At 47.7% G+C, this 22,564-nt stretch overlaps 1 protein-coding gene across 1 annotated transcript in view; it reads right to left on the reverse strand.

Moving 5' to 3' along the window:
- Nploc4 (NPL4 homolog, ubiquitin recognition factor) overlaps positions 1-22,564 on the reverse strand; it is a 64,937-nt gene that overhangs the window by 4,758 nt on the left and 37,615 nt on the right. The window contains exons 12-16 of the mRNA XM_042669983.1: positions 21,109-21,269; positions 10,748-10,819; positions 5,537-5,632; positions 3,685-3,801; positions 530-632 (exon numbers count right to left, since the gene is read on the reverse strand). Of these exons, the coding sequence (XP_042525917.1) occupies positions 530-632; positions 3,685-3,801; positions 5,537-5,632; positions 10,748-10,819; positions 21,109-21,269 (549 nt within the window). The remainder of the gene's footprint in view (positions 1-529; positions 633-3,684; positions 3,802-5,536; positions 5,633-10,747; positions 10,820-21,108; positions 21,270-22,564) is intronic.

Below are 22,564 nucleotides of genomic sequence, written 5' to 3' on the forward strand. Positions count from 1 at the left end.
AAAGGCTAGCACTCTACCACTTGAGCCACAGCACCACTTCTGGCTTTTTCTATCATGGGGTGCTGAGGAATTGAACCCAGGGCTTCATGCATGTGAGCCAAGCGCTCTACCCCGGAGCCACCTTCCCAGCCCTGTTGCTGGGATGTTCTGAGATGCTTTTGTCAACAGCACAGTTGGTTTGCATTGCCTGTCCTACACATAGGTTGGTGGGCACATCAGAGTGAACACTGGTGAACAGAGCTCTCAGACACAAGCTGTTGCAGGGGAGCAGTCTGGACCTTCGCCCACTGCTGTGGAAGCAGGGCTCTTTTTTCTGACACGAGTAGAGGAATGGGGCCAAGTGTCCCCTGGGGACAACAAAGACTCGCTGCCTGTGTGCACACAGACACTTTTCAGGCTGAGGTGTCAGCTAGGGTAAACACCGCTCCGTTCACAGAGCTGTGTGGAGCCCCTCAGGGCTGCAGGGGAATAGAGTCCATGCTCTGGGTTTGGCTGAGGCCCTACGGTGAGTGGGGGAGGATATACTTACTACAGAGCTGCTCAATGGTTGCCCACTGCTCAGACTTCTTCCATGTCTGTGCCAGCTCCTCATTTCTGGTCCTCACAGCCTCTAGCAGCAGACTGATGCTGTCCTGTAAGGAGCCAAACAGAAGCTTCTACCTTCTACTTAGGGGCAACTGCTAATAGGGTTCCTCCTTACCATAAAGCCCCATTACAGAACAAATTGGAAAAAACCTTACATTGGACATGGTGATACACACTTGTAATCCCAGCACCAGGGAGGCAATGGCAGGGGGTCTTGAGTTTGAAATTATACTATATAGCAATTTTCAGGCCAGCCTGAGCTATGTAGCAAGATCTTGTCATGAGTAAGTAAACAAAACCTTGGAAGCTATCAATATAAAACAATTTGTCACAATTTAAGTCTACAAAATGACTCAAAATTTAAATCTACCCAAATAGTCCCAAGTGAGCATCTGTACCCAGAGAACAAAACACACATCCTGGTACTGGAGGTGAAACAGATGGACAGGAACCCAGGGTTGTGAGATCTATCCTCCTCCTCTTTACCCTCGGCCTGTTTTGCTTCTCCTGTCTAGAAATAGTACACTATATCCTAGGCCTCCAAAATTAACATACAGAAAATTAAATTTCTATAGAGACTGATAAAGACTTCAAGGTCTTTAAGAGGTCAGGAAAGCTATTAAAACCTCTTTCTTTCTTGTCAGTAGTGGGGCTTTGAACTCTGGGCTTGGGTACTGTCCCTGTGCTCTTCAGCTCAAGGTGAGTGCTCTACCACTTGAGCCACAGCGCCACTTCTGGTTTTTTGGTGGTTTATTGGAGATAAAGAGTCTCATGGACTTTCCTGCCCGGGCTGGCTTTGAACCGTGATCCTCAGATCTCAGCCTCCTGAGTAGCTAGGATTACAGGTGTGAGCTGCCAGCACCTGGCTAAAACATATTTCATGCCGAGAAACGCCCTTACTGGGGGTAGCCCTTAAGAGTCAGGTAGAGAGCTGGGAATGTGGCTCATTCGTAGATTGCTTGCCTATGCATGAAGCTCTGGGTTTGATTCCTAAGTACCACATACACAGAAAAAGCTGGAAGTGGCATTGTGGCTCAAGTGGTACAAATGCTGGCCTTGAGCAAAAGAAGCTCAGGGACAGTGCACAGTGCCCAGACCCAGAGTTCAAGCCCCCAAAACTGGCAGGAAAAAAATAAAGGTAGAACGGGTAGATGATACAGGGTAATATTTACTAATACTACAAAGTGTTTTCTAATAGATGACTGCAAAGCAGTCACACCAGCTAGCAAGGTAGCCCAGTACAGAGGGCTACTTAGAAGACAGCATTGATCTGAGGCCAGAAGGCACCGCTCTTTGAGCTGACCATGATGGAAGAGCCATGGACTAGTAGATGTCATGCATAAGAGCGGTCGATGGGCCAGGCGCTGGTGACTCTTATCTCCAATAAACCACTAGAAAACCGGAAGTGGCGCTGTGGCTCAAGTGGTAGAGCCCTCGCCTTGAGCTGAAGAGTGCAGGGACAGTGCCCAAGCCCAGAGTTCAAGCCCCACGACCACCAAAAAAACAAAAACAAAACAAAACAAAAAGAAGAGTGGTTGATGGGCGCCAGTGGCTCACGCCTATAATCCTAGTCACCCAGGAGGCTGAGATCTAAGAACTGTGTGTGAGGCCAGTGTGGGCAGGAAAGTCTTTTTTTTTTTTTTTTAAGACTATTTATTTTTATTTTTTGCTGGTCGTGGGGCCTGAACTCTCTAGGCCTGGGCGCTGTCCCTCAGCTCTTCAGCTCAAGGCTAGTGCTCTACCATTGAGCCACAGCTCCACTTCTGGCTTTTTCTGCTTAAGTGGTAATGAGGAATTGAACTCAGGGCTCATGCATGCAAAGCAAAGACTCTACCAAGGAGCCACCTTCCCAGCCTTTTACCTTAAAAGACTTTAAAAAAAAGTCACTTGTAGGGCTTAAACTCAGGTCCTGGGTGCTGTCCCTGAGGTTTTTTGCTCAAGGCTAGCACTCTACCACTTTGAGCTCCAACATCACCTCTGATTTTCTGTTGATTAATTTGAGGTAAGAGTCTCACAGACTTTCCAGCCTGGGCTGGCTTCAAACCACGATCCTCAGATCTCAGCCTCCCAAGAAGCTAGGACTACAAGTGTGAGCCATCAGGGCTTGGCTCTCTTTGAGTCTCTTATCTCCACTTAACCACCAAAAAGCTAGAAATGGAGCTGTAGTTCAAGGGACAGTGCTCAGGCCCTGATTTCAAGACACACACACAAGTAGGTTACTTAGGGACAAAATAGAACAAGATAAACCTGTGGGAGGGAACTGCTACATGCTGCCCAACCTAGAACGGCCTGGGAAGAGTTCTATCTATCACCTTCAGGGAGGCACCTGTCCCGCCCCCCAGCATGTCCATGGATCCCAGGCAGGGGAGAGAATGCTGCTTGAGAAGGCCAAACCCAGGCAGCGGCTGCTGGTGGTCCTTGTCTTGCTCAGATAACTGCCCTCTGTACAGTGCCCTACTAACCATCGGACACTCTCTTAGAAAGAGACCAACTGGCCAGGAGTTAGTGACTCACGCCTGTAATCCTAGCTTCTCAGGAGGTTGAGATCTGAGGATCATAGTCCTAAGCCAGCCCGAGCAAGAAAGGCTGTGAGACTCATCTCCAATTAATCACAAAAAAAGCCAGGAGTGGTGCTGTGGCTAAAGTGGTAGACTGCTAGCCTTAAGCAAAAAGGAGCTTTGGGACAGTACCTAAGCCCAGAGGTTCAAGCCCCAGGACAAGCAAAAAATATAACAAAAATTAAAAAAAGATCCAAGGTATTGAACCAGCACAGGCTCAGGAGGAAGGGAGATACCAGTAAAGGAAGAGGTTGTGATCCTAAAGCCACAGGGATGGAGATTGAGCAGTGGGACCTACAGGGCCAGAAGGCATGCTCATTCACCAACGCTTGCTAGTAATGATAACGAAGGAAACTGTCATTGTCATGAGGCGGAGGGCGAAACATCCATCTCTCATCCACAGGCTGTGTGCACACAGCTGCGGCCTGTATGTTCCCATGTGCAGAGGGGGACATGGCCTTCAACACCAAGCTTTACTGCAGCTGACACCCAAGTGAAAAGAAAGAGACAGGAGTGGCGGGGGACACGGTGGTGCCTGTACCTGCAGAGGCATGACTTCATTGGTGACTAGAAACAGCAGGAGGTGGAAGTCCGAGATGGTATCCAAGAACACAGATGAGGTATTCTGGGACAAATAGGTGGCCAAACTATGGAAGTCCTGGAGAAGGGACAGAAGACAAGGAAAAAACATCAATACTATAATACAATGCCAGAGCCTGGAAGAGAGCTACTCCTATGAAACCACAAACAGAATTAATGCCAGAAGGCCGCCTCACCCCCGTTTCCTGTAACCACTGAGAAGGCCCAGAAAAGAAGTACAGCTGGCCACAGTAAGGTTGACAACCCTCTCCCCCCAGAGGAAGCCCTGAGCCCATCTGAGTGACCGAGGTGTATGAGAGCCAACCCACATCTGCTTGGCGAGATAGAAAGAAACTTCTTTGCCCTGAGGTGCAAAGTAGGGCAGGGAGGAGGCCCCTCTGCCTGTCTAAAGGCACCCTAGGGGCTGTGAAGGTGGCTCCGTGACAGACTGCTTGCCTTGCTTGCATGAGGCCCTGGGTTCGATTCCTCAGCACCACACAAGCAGAAAAAGCCAGAAGTGGCACTGTGGCTCAAGTGGTAGAGCGCTCACCTTGAGCTGAAGAGCTGAGGGACAGCGCCCAGGCCCAGAGTTCAGGCTCCACAACCCACCCCCCCCCCAAAAAAAAATAAAAAGGCACCCCTATGTGAGTACAGGTAAGAATGGGGAACAGGAAGAACCACCATCACACCACACATGTATGTGCAGCAGGGCTACAAGGCACCCTTACAGGGCCACTCGGTATCTGTTAAGCACGCTGTGTTTCTAGGCAGCCAGTGAGGACCAGAGTATCAGGATGCCAGAGGTGAACCCAGTCAAGCCATCTTCTGAAATGATGGCTCATTCTAACTGTGAGGACACGAACACAAGGCAGGACCAGCTGCCAGACCAACGCTGAGCCGCCAGAGAGAGAGGAGAGCGGAGCAGGGCACAGATGCGATGCGGCCAAGAGCGAACGTGCCGGGCAGACCACAGACGGCCCACAGGGCCTCATCAGTCCAACAAGCCCAAAACACACAGCAGGAGCCGGGCAGGCTAGCAGAGGGAAGGCACCTTCACAGACACATTTCAGCAAATCACAGAAGGTTGTCAGCAGAGGATAGAGTGACTAATAAAATGTGAAAGCTGGGCTCTGATGGCTAAGCCTGTAATCCAAGCTACTCAGGAGGCTGAGATCTGAGGATCTCGGTTCAAAGCCAGCCCCAGTAGTAAAGTCTGTGAGACTCTTATCTCCAATAAACAACTCAGAAAACAAGAAGTGGCGCTGTGGCTCAAGTGATACAGTGCTAGCCTTGAGCTGAAGAACTAAGGGACAGAGCCCAGGCCCAGAGTTCAAGCCCCACAACCAACAATGAATGAATGAATGAATGTGGAAAGAGAATGGCACTGTGGCTCAAGTTCAGGGGATCTGCCCTGTGGTTATTCACCCCTAGCCAGGGACAGCGCCCTCTAGGTCAGTGGTGCTCTAGGAAAGGGGCCTTGGGCTGGGAGCACACACCTGTAATCCTAGCTACTCAGGTGGCTGAGCTCTGAGGATCATGGTTCAAAGCCAGCCCTGGCAGGAGGAGTCTGTGGAAACTCATCTCCAATTAACCAGCAAAAAGCATAGTGGAAGAGTACCAGACAAGTGAGCACATGAAGCTCTGCTGGGCTCAGGCCTCAGCAGCAGCACCAAAAATAAAATAAAAATCCTTCTGGGGCTCACCACAGAATTGACCAGGGCAGTGTAAAAGTGTGTCACTTTTTGGAAAGACCAGACAAGGGTAGATAATCAGCAGTTATACTTACTTCAAACTTTTTGAAACAAAGAACTTACCTGTGTCTCACCCAGTACATCCCGGTTTTCAATAGGAAACGGATTTTGAGAAATAGAAAAAGTGTAAACTGGATCCTTGGGGAAGGTCGTTGTGATCTAATGAACAGAAACACACTGTCATGAGATGTGCTGTCAATGGCATAAACACACTCCTGTGTATCCAACAGGCAAGTTACCCGTGCAAAGCAACTCAATCCTGCAAGCTTGTGTTCCAGTGTACAGTTATGATTTGTGCCAGCCCCAAATAAGAGTCTGAAACAGGGATGCTGGGAGATAAACTGAAGGATGTGTGTTTAAGAATACCTCTACTTTGGGGCTGGGACGGTGGCTCAGTGGGAGAGTGCTTGCCTTGCATGCATGAGGCCCTGGGTTCGATCCCTCAGCACCACATAAGCAAAAAGAAAAAAGCCAGAAGTGGCACTGTGGCTCAAGTGGTAGAGCGCCAGCCTTGAGCTGAAGAGCTGAGGGACAGCGCCCAAGCCCAGAGAGTTCAGGCCCCACGACCGGACCCCCCCCCAAAAAAAATACCTCTACCTGGTCTGGGAATGTGGCTTAGTGGGAGAGTGCTTGCCTGGCATGCATGAGACCCTGGGTTCAATTCCTCATACCACAGAAAAAGCCAGAAGTGGTGCTATTGTTCAAGTGATAAGAATGCTAGCCTTGAGTAAAAGAAGCCCAGACAGTGCCCAGGACCTGAGTTCAAGCCCAGGACTGGTACACCAAAAACAGACAAAACAAACAAACAAAAACAACCTCTACCTGGTCTGTGAATGTGCCTTAGTGGTAGTGTGCTTGTCTGGCATGCATGAGGCCCTGGGTTCAATTCTTTAGTACCACATACACAGAAAATAATAAAAGAAATAAAATTAAAAGAAAAAAAAAAAAAAAGACTACCTCCAACTTGCTAGGTGCTGGTGGCTCATGCCTGTAATCCTAGCTATTCAGAAGGTTGAGATCTAAGGATCTGGCAGCCAGGGCAGGAAAGTCTAAGACCACAGTGGAACTGTGGTTCAAAGTGTTAGAGCACTAGACTTGAGCAAAAGAGCTTGGGAATAGTGCCCAGACCCTGAGTTAAAGCCCCACAACACACAAAAAACGAAAGAACAGGAGAGGGGAGGGGAGGGGAGGGGAGGGGAGGGGAGGGGAGCCTCCACCTGGGCATTTCCTGGCAGCCTTCTGTGGCACTCACTGACACACTGAGACCAGCAGAGTCTCATGCCATTATACTTGCTCTGCCAAAGCCTAACAAGAGGTCAGTTTACCTCTGGTCAAGCCAAGAGAAGGACAAGGTTATAGAAAATACAAACCACCAACTAAGGAGGAACAGAGTCCATGTGCGGAGTCACAGTGTACGTCTGAGGAACATTGACCGTGTGTCTCTGCATCCACCAGGGCGGCTCCGCAGAGCTTGGGGGAGCCAGTCAGGGTGGAGAGCTTGCCAGAGGTGAGCCAGGTCATTCACTTGGCTCTGACACACCTCAGTGACAAGAGGACATCTTCACTCTCATGTGGAATCGACAGACACTATAGGGACAATGGTGCATGTGCAGGAATCAACATTCCTAATGGCATATGCCCTTCCCCCGGAAGTAACCAAGTGTGAGCTAGCAAGACCTCGGGCTGACGCAGCAGCAGCTCTCGGTGCCCGCATTCGACACTAGCAGCAGGTCGCGCCCCCTCCAGATTTAGGGTAGTTATTCTGGCTCCTGAGGGAATATTTGTAAAGAATGAAAATGTGGTTCTGCTCTCTTTATGAGCAAAGGCAGCAAGCTGTTTCTGGCTGTTTCTGTGCTGACAAGCACACTGTTCCTTCCTGGGTGCTGGCTCTCAAGGATAGAGGCGTGCGTAGAGTCAGGGTAGCAAGCTGACCCGAGCCAGTCTCTTACAGACAAGCCTGTTCAGCAGGGGCCAAGAACGCACTCTTGGGCACAGGGTCTCACTCAGCTCCTCTGGGAGCTGTCAAGAGACAGCAGCACACAAGCAAGGCATCCAGCATGGACTGACACATATTCAGTCTTAGCTGTTTCAAAGATGAGGTTGTGTCCAATCTGAAGACAAAAGCCTACGACTTTTGGGAAAACAAAAATGTAAGTGGAAGGGCAACTGTAGAATAACTGGTAAACCAGTGAATAATCAAGAGGGGTATCCAGGGCTGGGAAGGTGGCTCAGTGGTAGAGCGTTTGCCTTGCATGCCTGAGGCCCTGGGTTCGATTCCTCAGCACCACATTAGCAGAAAAAGCCAGAAGTGGCGCTGTGGCTCAAGTGATAGAGCACTAGCCTTGAGCTGAATTGCTGAGGGACAGCGCCCAGGCCCAGAGTTCAAGCCCCATGACCGGATCCTCCTCCACCACCACCACCCCCACCCCCCGCCCCCCCGGCCAAAAAAAACAAAAAACAAAACCAAGAAGTAGAGCTGTGGCTCAAGTGGGAGAGTACGTACTAGCCTTGAGTAAAAAAGCTCAGGGAATGCCCTGAGTTCAAGCCCTAGGACTGGCACACATAGACACAAAAAATTACCTCCTAAGCCGGGCACTGGTGGCTCACGCCTGTAATCCTAGGTACTCAGGAGGCTGAGATCTGAGGATTGAGGTTCAAAGCCAGCCCGGGCAGAAAGTCCGTGAAACTCTTACCTCCAATAAACCACCAGAAAACCGGAAGTGATGCTGTAGCTCAAGTGGTAGAGTGCTCACCTGGAGCTGAAGAGCTGAGGGACAGCACCCAGGCCCAGAGTTCAGCCCCCACGACCAGATCACCCCCCCCAAAAAAGAGGGGTATCCAGCTATACAGTGGTGGTGGATGCATACAATTCCAGCAATTGAAGGCCAGTCTGGGTAAGATTTACTCTTTGTGTGTGTGTGTGTGTGTGTGTGTGTGTGTGTGTGTGTCTGGAGATAAGAATCTCAGGCAGCGGGGTGCTGGTGGCTCACGCATGTAATCCTAGCTACTCAGGAGGCTGGGATCTGAGGATCACGGTTCAAAGCCAGCCCGGGCAAGAGAGGGCAAGAGAGACCGTGAGACTCTTATCTCCAATAAACCACCAGAAAACCGGAAGTGGCGCTGTGGCTCAAGTGGTAGAGCGCTCGCCTTGAGCTGAAGAGCAGAGGGACAGCGCCCAGGCCCAGAGTTCAAGCCCCACAACCGACAAAAAAAAAAAAAAAAAGAATCTCAGGGACTTTCCTGCCAGAGCTGGCTTTGAACCATGATCCTCAGATCTCAGCCTCCTGAGTAGCTAGGATTACAGGCGTGAGCCACCAGCGCCCAGTCAATTTACTTTATTAAAAAAAAAAAAAAATGCGGGTGGGGAGAGTGTGTAGTCGGGCCCTGGCGGCTCGCACCTGTAATCCTAGCTACTCAGGAGGCTGAGATATGAGGAACGTGGCTCAAAGCCAGCCCAGACAGGATTGTTCACAAGACTCATCTCTAATAAAATACTCAGAAAAAGCTAGAAGTGGTGCTGTGGCTTAAGTGGTAGAGTTGTAGCTCTGAGCATAAAAAGGCCCAAGGATAGCACCCAGGCCCAGAGTTCAAGCACCAGGACTGACTGGCAAACAAAGGAAAAGGGGTGGGGGGTGGATAGAAGTGTAGTTCAATAACAGTGTACTTGCTAAGCATGTACAAGGCCATGGATATTTAATTTCCAGTACATACACACACACACACACACACACACACACGCACGCACGCACGCACGCACGGCATCCCTTCACCTGTAACCTTGTGGCCTTGGAGAACTACAGCACCAAAGCGCACACATCCTCGAGTTGAGCTCCTTGTCCCATGTTGCAGCCCTCCCACGCCCAGCTGGTCCCAGGGGCAGGCCGTCAGCTGGACCATCCCCTGTACTTCCACCAAAGTCCAGGCAACGCAGATTGTTCTCACTTTCCCAGGTTTAAGGACAGCTGCAGCCATGTGTGGTTCTCTGGGGCCAGACAAGGAGCACTTTTTCTTTTTCTTTGCCAGTCCTGGGGCTTGAACTCAGGGCCTGGGCAATGTCCCTGAGCCTCTCTGTGCTCAAGGTTAACACTCTACCACTTGAACCACAGCACCACTTCCGGCTTTTTTTGTGTATGTGGTACCGAGGAATAGAAACCAGGGCTTCATGCATGCTAGGCAAGCACTTTACCACTGAGCCACACACACTTCCAGGCAGAACTCTTTTTTGGACACTAGCTTCAAAGGGCTCCCAGGTCTCACTTCCATGGGGAAATAGAATGTGGGTACCACAGGGTGGAAGTTCTTTTTCAGGAGAAGAAAAGCACGGGGAAGAGCTGCAGAGATCTTAGGAAGCCGATTCTAAATCACATGGACTACTCCTAAGTGTAGTTCCATCAATCTGTTTTTATCTTAATTACACCCTTGGCAGTCTAAAAAACAGATGCCTTTACGGCCTAGGTAATAAATATGTTCTCTGGTGCTGTCAAGTGGAATGGAGCGTCGATGGGCTGGGCTCTGGGGGACCTGCTGCTCCAAATGCAGTGATATTTTACTGCCTAAAGCACATGGCTATCCCAAGTCCAAATGCAGCATAAATAGATTCTGGCACAGCAGCAGTGCAGGAAATGAGCTACCTCCTGTTCCTCCGGACAGAGCTCTGGCAGCAGTGACACCCCAGCTGCTGCAAAGTCATTAGACCTTGGGGCCATGGCACCAAGTGCCTCCAGAGAGGCACAAGGACTAGCAGAGCCAGCCACTCTCCCTGAGACCTGCCCAGGATCATGCTTGATCCTCTCTACTCAGGATACAAAGTCACAGTGGGCCATTAGAGCACCATGGCTATTCAGCCATACTCCGACCAGGGTATCACACGCTGGAGCTGGACTGCAGCAAGATAACGGCCAAGAGCAGAACACATGTTGAGACCAGCTGGACACCTTCTGTACAAGGCCTTCCCCATTAGGGACTGCCACCTTCAAAGGGCCACTGGAGTGGAGCAGGTGGTTCTTTAGTATGGAGAAAGTTAACTCCCAGGGTGTGTTCAAGAATATAAAAGCCTGAAATTCAAAGGAAAATCCCTTCACACTACCAACTTTCCACGAACACTGACCGGGGCCTGACGCTTCAAGGACATTCCCAGCATTGCACCGGGCAGAGGGAGGACTCCAGCTTCCACAGCCCTTTCCCTACAGTGGCCTCTCTTCAGGGGTCCTGACCTCCAATGTGACCATGGGGCCAGCCTAGGGGTCGGGGGTCAGGGGTCAGGGAAGCACTTACGTCTATGATCAGGTACTCCACAGGCAGGGGGCGGGCCAGCTGGGTGATCTCATTGCCAAACTTGTCTATGTCCTGAAACAGTCAAAGGTGAATAACTGCTAGGTGAAATTAACAAATGACAATGTTCCTTTAAGTTATTACAATTCTTGAAGTACAGGAACGCATGTATATTTTGCAAGCCATCCACCCTGCCCTGTTTCTCAGGGCTCTTTAGAATGCCATGACCTGACAGAACAGCCACACTCCCATAACACGCCTCAAGAGAACAGCACGGCCCTCGGCGGCCAGTGCCCAGCTTGGCAGCAAGGCTGGCTGGGAGGGGAGGCAGGGTGCTGTGCTCCCCGTCTGCATCTGTGCCTGTCTCCCCTTCAAAATCACCCAAGGCTCTGTCGGGATACGAATTCTTTTGTTGTTGGTAGTGGTTGTGGAGCTTGAACTCAGGGGCTAGGCACTGTCCTTGTGCTTTTTTCTCTCTCTCAAGGCTAGTACTCTACCATTTTGAACCACAGCTCTACTTTGTTTTTGAGTGGTAATTGGAGAGAAGAGTCTCACAGGGGATTTTTCTGCCCAGGCTGGCTTTGAACCGCAATCCTTAGATCTCAGCTTTCTAGCATTACAGGCATGAGCCACTGGCACCTGGCTTGGATACTAATTTGTTTTTTAAATTTTACACCTCTGAAAATCCCAAATTTATAGAAGCATGGTACTTACACTGTAATAAAGGCATGCACAAATAAGCAGACATGGAAACCCCCCACCACCAATCTGTCAACATTTAAAATAGTTTTGCTTTGTCAGAGGAACAGAACATAAAAGTTTAATTATGGGAAAAATGGCCGGCATATATTCATTAATCATAAAATGACAATTAGATCTGATTTATGTCAAATATGCTGGGTTCAAACAAAGCTCTAGAAATAAATTCATAAAAACCGAGCTTTCATTAAATATTCTACAAGAGGGGTCATATAATCTATTGAAATCACTTCAAATTATAGAAATCATTCATTGAGCTATATATCTGTATTTGTATATGTGTGTGAATATATATAGATATCTCTCTCTACATATATATTTTTCCCCTGTCAGTTGCGGGGTTTAAACTTGGGGCCTGAGCACTGACTCTGAGCTCTTTTTGCTCAAGGTGAGCATTCTACCACTTTGAGAGCTTGTTTTGAGGTTCTAGCAGGGGAGCGCAGCTACTCGTATACCCTTGACTGAAGACCGGTCCTCCTCTATCAGGGATGGTCGTCCTCTTCGACCGAGCGCGCAGCTTCGGGAGGGACACAAATGGAGCGGTGAAGGAGGAAGGGGACACCTGCCTAGCCAGCCAGATCAGCCGAAACAACCCTGGCAATCAATGGGGTGACAGATGTCACAGCCAGATCGCCCTCACTCTACCACTTTGAACCAAGTACCACTTCTGGTTTTCTGGTGGTTGAATGGAGATCAGTCTCACAGACTTTCCTGCCTGGGCTGGCTTTGAACTTGACCCTGATCCTTAGATCTCAGCCTCCTGAGTAGTTAGAGGTATGAGCCACCAGCCCTGGCTCATCGAGGCCATCCATAATGTGCACTCAGAGGGTTATATGTAAAAGTTTCTATGTAATAACCCTGACCAAGGAAGTGAAGGATCCCTACAGCAAAAACTATAAAATCAAAGAAGACACCAGGAACTAGATCAGAAGAATATGGTGAAAATGGGCATACTGCTAAAGGCAATCTACAAATTCAATGCCATATCCATCAGATGCCAATGTCATTCTTCACTAAGATAGAGAAAATCCAAAAATTCTTATGGAACCCAAAAGATTCCAAGTACCCAAAGCAAATCTAAGCAAAGTATCAAAATTCTAGACCCAAACTTTACCACAGAGCGATAATAACAAACAGCTTGATACTACCGTTAAAAATAGGCCTGAAAGCCAGGCACCAGTGGCTCACTCACACCTGTAATCCTAGCTACTGAGATCTGAGTACTGTGGCTCAAAGCCAGACAGAGCAAGAAAGTTCGTGAGATTCTTATATCCACTACACTACCAAAAAAAGCCGGGAGAAGAGCTGTGGCTCAAGTGGTCGTGGGCTAGTTTTGAGCAAAAGAAGCTCAGGGACAGCACACAAGCCTCATTCAAGCCCAACTGGCACCAAAAAAAAAAAAAAAAAGATCCAGAAATAAACCGGAGAATCAACAAGGAAGCCAAAATATACGTTGGAAAAAGCCTCTTTAACAAAGTATGTTGGGAAAATTCAACATCCTACGTAGAAGACTGAAATTGGATCCCCGTCATTTTGTACTACTATCAACTCAAAGTGGATTAAAGACCTAAATATCAGACTTGATTTTTTTAATTTTGTTTTGTTCTGTTTTTTGTGGGTCGTGGAGCTTGAACTCTGGGCCTGAGCACTGTCCTTCAGCTCAAGGCTAGTGCTCTACCACTTGAGCTATAGCGCCACTTCCTTTTTTTTTTAATTTGTGGGGCTTGGGCACTGTCCCTGAGCTCTTTTGCTTAAGGCTAACACCCTACCACTTTGAACCACAGCTCCACTTCTGGTTTCCTGGTAATTAATTGGAAGATAGTCTCGCAGACTTTTATTCCCAGGCTGGCTTTGAACTGAAGCCCTCAGATCTCAGCCTCCTGAGTAGCTAAGATTACAGGCCTGACTGAGCTAGCAGTGCCCGGCTCTGATTTAAAATCTTGAAACTACTACAAGAAGGAAAAACATTAGAATTTATTGGCATGGGCAAGAACCTTCTAAGTACAGTTCCGTGGACTCAAAAAATTGGCGATAAGACACAAAAAATAGGACTGCATCAAACTAAATATTTTCTGCACAATAAAGGACATAGTTACTAAGCTAGAAAAGAAAGCCTATGATTGGGAGAAAATCTTTCCCAGCTACCCTCGTGACAAGGGCCTAATTAATATCCAAATAACTATCCCTACCCCAAATCAGTGACACAATAAATAAATGAGCAAAAGAACTAAATAAAATTTCTTAAAAAAGGCTAATAAACACATGAGGAAATACTCAACATCCCTACCCATAAAGGAAATGCACATCAAAACAAGATTGAAAGTCCATCTCACGCCCATGATCCAGAAGACAAACAGGAACAAATGTGGGTGGGGAAGGAACCTTGGGACTCTTGGTGGGAATGCAAACTAGGGCAGCCTTCTGGAAGGTGGTCTGGAGATTCCTCAAGTTATTAAACACAGGCTGGGTGCCAGTGACTCTTGCCTGTAATCCTAGCTATTCAGGAGACTGAGATCTGAGAACTGTGGTTCAAAAGTCTGTGAGAGGGAGGCTGGGAAGGGAGGTGAAGGGTAAACAAAGGAGGAGGCTGCAATGCTTGGTAAGAAATGTATGCATTATCCTGCCCATGTAATTGTAACCCCTCTGTACAGTATGTTCTCAAATAAAATAAAATTAAATTAAAAAAAAAAAAAAAAAAAGTCTGTGAGATTCTTATCCACAACTAACACCAAAAAGCCAGAAGTGTAGCTGTGGATCAAGTGGTAGAGCACTAGCTTTGAGCAAAAAAAGACCAAGAACAGAGCCCAGGCCCTGTGTTCAAGCCCCACTACTGGCACCAAAAAAACCCAAAAGTAAACAACTAAACATAGAACTATCCAATGATATAAAGCAATATCAGTGTTAGACTTCTACCCATGTTCACTGCTGCACAATTTATGATAAACAAGCTGTGGAAAACAGCTCAGATGCCCGACAACAGACAAGTGGATCAAGAAGATGTGGTTCATATACACAATGGAATTTTACTCATCCATCATGTAACTATAACCCTCTGTACAGCATCTTTATAATACAATAAAAAGGTGTTCGTTCACAACAACTCACCTATCAGAAAGGATATTGTATCATTTGCAGGGAAATGATGTTTCTAGAAAGCATTATGTTAACTGAAGTCAGGCTCTGAGAGACAAACAGTGCCAGTCCTGGGGATTGAACTTAGGGCCTAGACACTATCCCTGATTTTACAGCTCTCTACCACCTGAGCCTCAGCGCCACTTTCTGCCTTTTCTGGGTATGTGGTACTGAGGAACAGAACCCAGTGCTTCATGCATGCTAGGCAAGCGCTCTACCACTGAGCCACCTTCCCAGCCCAGGATCACTTGCTTTTCATACACAGCATTCCATGAATCTACGAGCTACAAGAGGGCCTCAAAAAGGTGGACCTGCTGAAGGGCTCCTGTTCCCCTACAGAGGCCGTTTCATGATGGAGAAGATACTGTTAGAGGCAGGAATCAAATCCAATCAAACTAAATCACCACTTCCAAAAATACAAGATTGCCCCTACAAGATATAACCTGCAACAACTCACACATAATTAGCCCATCTGGAATTCATCTTCAAATCTAATTAAGCTCTAATATGCAGAAACATTTTTCCAGCACCTGTTCACTTTAATCTTCCCCTCTAGGGAATTTTCTTGCTAAACGCCCCTCTCTCGTTCTTTGTCATGCTACCCTCGTTTAAACGTAACTACCCAACTGTACCTTTTCTGCTCCCCAAGAAAATAAAGGTGTTGTGCCCTCTTTTCTTCCCCAGGGAAAAACAGGTAACGTATACCCCCACCCCCTCCTCCCCCAGCTAACCCCCCCCTCCCCTCTGCCTTCACTGAAATGTTCTTGCCAGCCAATTTCAAACCCAACACACCATTTTAAAAGGCAATTACTTTTTTATGGGCTTTAGCAAATGTCAGACAGAATATGCTAGGAGGAAGATGTCTTAATTCTTAGAATGCCAGCCGCCAACGTGTCAGCAGTTTTAACACTGCTTGGGGCAAGGCACCAGAGTGTCAGAAACTGTGTTCCCCATGACCCACTCCCTGCAAGGCCACATCTGGTTGCTGGATGCATCCGGCTGCATCGGTGCTCTGGTCCTGAGAGCAAGCAAAGGCAGGGATCAAGACCTTTGTTACCCACAGCATATGCATGGGTTTCGTGGCAAAATGACGTGGCTCACTGACCAGGTAGCACTTTAGAGAAAGAGGGTGAAGCTCTGAGCACGCGGCCTCTCTGTGGAGACATGCGGGATAGGTAAGTGGCATGTGCAGCACTGGTCTGAGGAGTGCTCAGAACCAGCTCACACCTGTCATCCTAGCTACTCAGGAGGCTGAGATCTGAGGATTACGGTTCAAAGCCAGCCCGGGCAGCAAAGTCTGTGAGACTCTTATCTCCAATAAACCACCAGAAAACCAGAAGTGATGTTGTGGCTCCAAGTGGTAAAGCACTTGCCTTGACCTGAAGAGCTCAGGGACAGCGCCCAGGCCCAGAGTTCAAGCCCTATGATTGATCAAAAAAAAAAAGGAACACACAGTGTAGTGTCTCAACCCAGGAGTACCCAAGTCACCCTAGGCACTTGCGTGCCTGGTCCACTGTAAGATGCTTCTTACAAAGGACTAGCTGGTGGTCACAACGGCACACACCACAGTTGCCCCCATGCACAGTGAGACAGGATAGGTCACAAAGTTCACCCCAAAGATCTAGCAGGAAGTAAACTCAGCGTACATTTAGAGCTCAGGCTCCAGGCTGCTCTATGTTCTGCCCCTCGCCCTGGAACTGGTAGGTAAGCGCAGAGCACATCCAGACCCAACTCGTGTTTCCTAGACCAGACGCTCAAGCCCTGGCACTGACAGTACATTTGCCATTTGCTCTGCAAGGGAAAAACAAAAACTACATTCACATTCTAGGGACACAAAATCCCTCCCCACGACCGGGAGAAAAAAACAAAACAAAACATGGTGACAACAGCCTCAGGTAAACACTGGTGCAGCTCATTTACAAAGTATATTTTAAATAAAACCAAAGTCCACAAGAGGACCAAAGCCAAAGAGATTACTTCGGTGTTTGTTTGTTTGTTTTTTGGGTCCGGTAGTGGGGCCTGAACTCTGGGCCTGGGCGCTGTCCCTCAGCTCTTCAGCTCAAGGCTAGCTCTCTACCACTTGAGCCACAGCGCCACTTCCGGCTTTTTTCCTTTTTGCTTATGTGGTGCTGAGGAATCGAACCCAGGTCCTCAGGCATGCAAGGCAAGCGCTCTACCATTGAGCCACCTTCCCAGCCCCCACTTCAGTGTTTGATTGTATACTTCTCTTTCTTCTGACTGATATTTTGGTGAAGCATCATAAATGAGGGTCTCAAATTCTACAGGGCTGCAAGATATTGAGGAAGTATTTCCTACCTGCATTCACTGAGGGCAGATAAAACTATAAAAATAACAGATGATTAAAGAAATAACAATATTTCATGACAAGAGGGAACACGATTCTAAAGTGCAAGAAGTATACAATGAAACATGGAAATGACAAAGTAAATTCCAAGCTATGTCAGTAGCTCACACATGTAACCAATCCTAGGTACTCAGGAGACTGACAACAAGAGGATCAAGGCTCAGGCCAGCACAGACAGTGATACTCCATTTCTAAAATAATCAGCAAAAGGTCAGGCTGAAGGTCTGGCGTCTGTGATAGAAGCACCAGTCATAATAACAAGCAAACCAAACAAGCACCAGGTCCTGAGTTCAAACCCCAGTCCAATTAAAAAAAAATAAAGCATGGGGTTGGAAAGGTGGCTCAGTGGTAGAGCGCTTGCCTTGCATGCCTGAGGCCCTGGGTTCGATTCCTCAGCACCACATAAGCAAAAAGAAAAAAAGTCGGAAGTGGCGCTGTGGCTCAGGTGGTAGAGCGCTAGCCTTGAGCTGAAGAGCTGAGGGATAGTGCCCAGGCCCAGAGTTCAGGCCCCATGACTGGACCAAAAAAAAAAATAATAATAAAATAAAATAAAGCAGCAGCAAAATCCAACCTGATAGAAAGTATTAAACAACAACAACAAGACAAAGACTCTAGTTAACTCTGTCAAACTCTAGTTAATGATGAAATCTGAAAGCTCTTCCTATAAGATGAAAAGCAAGATAATACTCCAGCTACCTTCATTAAAAGTGCTGGGAAAGCTGGGTGCCAGTGGCTCACGCCTGTAATCCTAGCTACTCAGAATGGCTGAGATCTGAGGATCACGGTTCAAAGCCAGCCCGGGCAGGAAAGTAGATCCAGGTGAAACTCTTATCTCCAATAAATCACTAGAAAACCGGAAGTGGCGCTGTGGCTCAAGAGGTAGAGGGCTCGCCTTGAGCTGAAGAGCTGAGTAGGATAGCACCCAAGCCCAGAGTTCAAGCCTTATGATTGATCCAAAAAAAAAAAAAGTGCTGGGAAACTAAGCAGCACATTATGCCAAACAAACATGAAGGAAGAAACTAACTCTCCTCCCTGTATCAGATGTCTGCATAGAAAAACCCAGCTGCAGAGCTGTTGATGCAAAATTTACGCATTTCAAACAAAACAGTTTGAAGGCATAGTTTTTAAAGTGCCGCTATTTTGCAGTGTGTAGAAAAATGAAGTACCTAAGAATGATCAGGCAAGCCTCAGTGGGCAAGACCTTCCCAAACAAACTCAGAGCTTTCCAGGAGACACTGCGGCACTAAGCGAAGCACTTAAAGTCCTGAGGGGAGATCACAGCCCTGGAAAAGTCCAGAAATATCAAGGATACACTTCCATGTGGTATAACCTCAAAGGCTATCCTATGATGTACGATGACAGAGATGTATCATAAAGTTACAAGGAAAGGAGAGAGTGCTTTCTTTCAATAAACAACCCTCGGATAAGTGATCATCCACATGGCTAAAAAGGGAAGAAAGGTATTGGGAGAGCCTTGCTTTGGAAGCCTAATTACCCCACAGGGAAGTGAGGGAGGGTGCTGGCTTGGGATATGCAACAGGTTCAGACAGTTCAGGCGTGGATAGGAGGAGGGCAGAGTTGCCCAGAGGCAACGCCAGCCAGAGGCACTGGTGACACTAAGAGGGATGTCCTCCCCACAACACTTGGCAGAGATTATAACTGCAGGAGATAAGGACCAGCCTGGACTCCAGCTTCCACAAAAGACTAGGACGATGCTAGGGACATGGGGATTTCAAACACCATGCTGTTCTGCACAGAGCTAGCAAAGTCTTCAGGCACAAAGGGCAGGAATCTTGTAAGCCTAATTAAGCCACCATGAGAGGAATCAAACAAAACACAGTTAACAATTATTATTTTGCCAGTATCAAAATGTGACCTCAGCCTCCTGAGTAGCTATGATTACAGGAGTGAGCCAAGAAGACCCGGCGAACCAAACACTTCTGACAGACACACTCTACTTCCCATATCCTTTCTGAGCCCAGGAGGAGGCTTAAAGTGATGTCACCTTACAAAAAAACACAGGCTAGCCAGGTGCTGCTCGCTCACACCTGTAATCCTACCTAGCCATTCAGGAGGCTGAGATCTGAGGATCGAGGTTCAAAGCCAGCCTGGGCAGGAAAGTCCATGAGACTCTCACACACACACATATATATATATATATATATATATATATTTTTTTTTTTTTAATTGTGAAAATACCATACAGCGGGGTTACAATTACATGGACATGATAATGAGTACATTTCTTATCAAGCATTGTTGCCTCCTCCTTTGTTTCCCCTTCTCATCCCTTCCCATCTCCCACCTACCCTCCCCCCCTCCATGAGACTCTTATTTCCAATGAACCACTAGAAAACCAGAAGTGGCACTGTGGCTCAAGTGGTAAAGCGCTTGCCCTGAACAAAAGAGCTGAGGGACAGTGCCCAGGCCCAGAGTTCAAGCCCCACGACCGACCAAAGAAACCCACAGGATCCTAGAGGAAGTCATCCAGTGGCAGACGACCAGCACGCCACCCCCACAGGTGGAGGGGCCCTAGTTAGTAGACATACTGTGGAATCCTTGGCTTCCTAAACAAAGCACGGCACACATTACAAACTCACACAGAGGGCGGATGATGAACATACAGAGACCAGTACAGTCTAGATCTAAAGAAAGATCAAACAAGACTGCTCCGCAAACAGGTAACAGAGAGCAATGACAGAAACATAAGAACACTCACCAATTGTATCCTCTATCTCCAGAGGTTAAGTTAAAAATATGGAAACAGAAATGACAAAATTAAGCCAGGTGCTGGAGGCTCACACCTATAAACCTAACTACTCAGAAGGCGGAGATCTGAGGATCAAGGCTCCAAGTCGGACTAGGCAGAGAAGTCTGAGACACTTATCTCTAACCAGCAAAAGCCAGAAGTAGAGGCATGATCCATGAGGTAGAATGCCAAACAATGAGCAAAAGCATGTGTCAGTGAATCTGAGTCCCAGTCTCAAGGAAAGAGGAAGGGAGAGAGGGAGAGGAAGGGGAAGGACCTGAATTCAACCCCCAATACTGGTAGGCCAGGGAAGGGAGGGAAAGGAAGGGGAAGGAAAGGCACAGAAGGGTAAGAGAGGGAAAGAGGAAAAACTCCTAGTGAAAGTATAATAGTCTAGAAGATTACTAATGAATCTGAAGACAAAATAGAAACATATAGGAAAAATAGACAAATAAAATGAACAGAGCATCAATAAAATGTGGAGTAAGTTCAAGTAGCCCAATGTGTGTAGCAAGAATCTCCCAAGAAGCCGGGCGCCGGTGGCTCATGCCTGTAATCCTAACTACTCAGGAGGCTGAGATCTGAGGATCACGGTTCAAAGCCAGCCCAGGCAGGAAAGTCCGTGAAACTCTTATCTCCAATAAACCAATAGAAAACTGGAAGTGCTGCTATAGCTCAAGTGGTAGAGCGCTAACCTGGAGCTGAAAAGCTGAGGGACAGCACTCAGGCCCAGAGTTCAAGCCCCATGACCGACCAAAAAAAAAAAAAAAATCTCCCAAGAGCTGGGCACCAGTGGGTCACACCTGTAGTCCCAGCTACTCAGGAGGCTGAGATCTAAGGATACAGTTTGAAGCCAGCCCAGGAAGGAAGTCTGAGATTCTTATATCCAATTAACCAGAAGTGGTGCTGTGGCTCAAGTGGTAGAACACTAGCCTTGATGAGGAAAAAAATTAAAAAGCTCAAGGATAGGGCCCAGACCCTGAGTTCAAGCCCCACAACTGGCACACACATAAACACAAAAAGAATCTCCCAAGGAGAAGAATCATAAATACAGTGGTTGTAGTATACGGAATCCTAGTAATAGTCTCATACATCCTTCATTGTCTTTTCAACTTTAGAAGTAAAATTACTTGCAACGGTCTGATTCGATGTCACATATCTAAATTCAGAGCATGTTGTTCTCAATGCCATCAATGCCTAAATAGCTGATAACAAGATCCAGAAATATGACTGGCCCCTCAATCAACAAGCAGGACCCCGAAACACAGTAACTGACAAGTGAGTATTAGTCCAGAATCACCAGCATTGGAGGATGCCAAGTAAAGGTCCCACTGTCTTTGTAGAATGACATGTCTGTACCTTGTAAAACACATCAGGCACGTACTGCTCACTGCTGGACTCCTTGGCATAGCCGAGCTCAGGAGCATCCTTGCATGGTAGTAGACACTCATCACGGACCAGCGCCATGCACTGATTGGACACCTGGTATCCTTCAAAATGGACCTGGTTGTCTGGACCACCTGCAAGAGACAGACTTTCAAAGAGAATCTACTAAGACATTCAGAACCAACCTACGTTTTTTACTCTTCTGAACAATAGAAACAAAGCTCAGGAGTCTGTCTTGGGCTGGCAGCTATAGGACTCAGGCCTGGACAAATGGTAAGAGTATGGTTCTACAGTCACAGGCCCCACGACACAGAGTCCCAAATCCAGACTGCAAAATCTGCTCCAATGCTCCAAAGCTGTGCATCAAGTACATGGCCTCCAGTTTGTAGCAATACCAATATATAAGGACAAAGCCCTTAGTTCTACCAGCTTCAGCATCTGAGTGAAGAACGGGAGTGGGTAGATTCACCTGAAGGGGAGGAGTGTGACAGGTATAGAGGAATAAATAAGACAGAATCTCCAGTTTGGTTCGTTTTGATTTTTTTAGACGACTCTTGTTATGTAGCCTGGGCTAGCCTTGGGCTGATGATCCTCCTGCCTCAGCCTCCTGAGTGTTGGCATTATCGATGTGCAATACCATGCCTGGTTGGAAATGGTTTTGTGGCACTGTGGCTCTAGTGGTAGAGCACTAGCCTTTAGCTGAAGAGCTGAGGGACAGCACCCAGACCCAGAGTTCAGGTCCCACGACTAACCAAAAAAAAAAAAAAAAAGTAATAGAGAACCTGCCTAGCAAGCCTCAAATTCAACCCCAAGTACTGCCAGCCAATCAGTCAGTCAGCCAGCCAGCCAGCCAGCCAGTCAGCCCTGCAACATGAGTCTCATGGTAGTCTCCAAAGGCATTTCACCAAGAAAGAAATGGAAATGTCAGGCCCTGGGCAGAACAGGAACAACTCCCTGTCCTCTCAAGTTGGCTTAATCTTGTTGAGCCACACGCAGAGAGATGCCAAGGCCACTGGGCCAATTACCCATCTAGCTTCTGGCATGGAGCACTCACAGAGGTGGACTTCAGGCACTGAGAAGAAGAATGGAGTTGCTGTTGTATTTGAGCTGTGTTTCTGGCTTTGAAATGAGATCCTCAGAAAGTCATGTTCACAGCCCAGGAACCAGGAGATATGACCATCTCCACAACGCAAAAGCCTTCCTGACTCTCTCCAGCTCCCTCAAGCAAGCTGCCACACATAACCACACCAGGGGAGTGTGGAGGGCAGCCTGCTGCAGCCCACAGCTTCTAAGTAGGCTCATGAAGATGACACCTTCCTCTCTAACAAGGGATTTGGGAAAGGGACTGCAGAAAGTGCATTTTCTAGCACCTCCACAGAGTCCCACTTTTCCCTGTCAGGGGACTCTAATGCAGGGCAAATAGCACCCT

Source organism: Dipodomys spectabilis, unplaced genomic scaffold (genome assembly GCF_019054845.1).
Source record: "Dipodomys spectabilis isolate Male_0828 unplaced genomic scaffold, ASM1905484v1 ptg000512l, whole genome shotgun sequence".
In the NCBI taxonomy this organism is placed as follows: Eukaryota; Metazoa; Chordata; class Mammalia; order Rodentia; family Heteromyidae; genus Dipodomys; species Dipodomys spectabilis.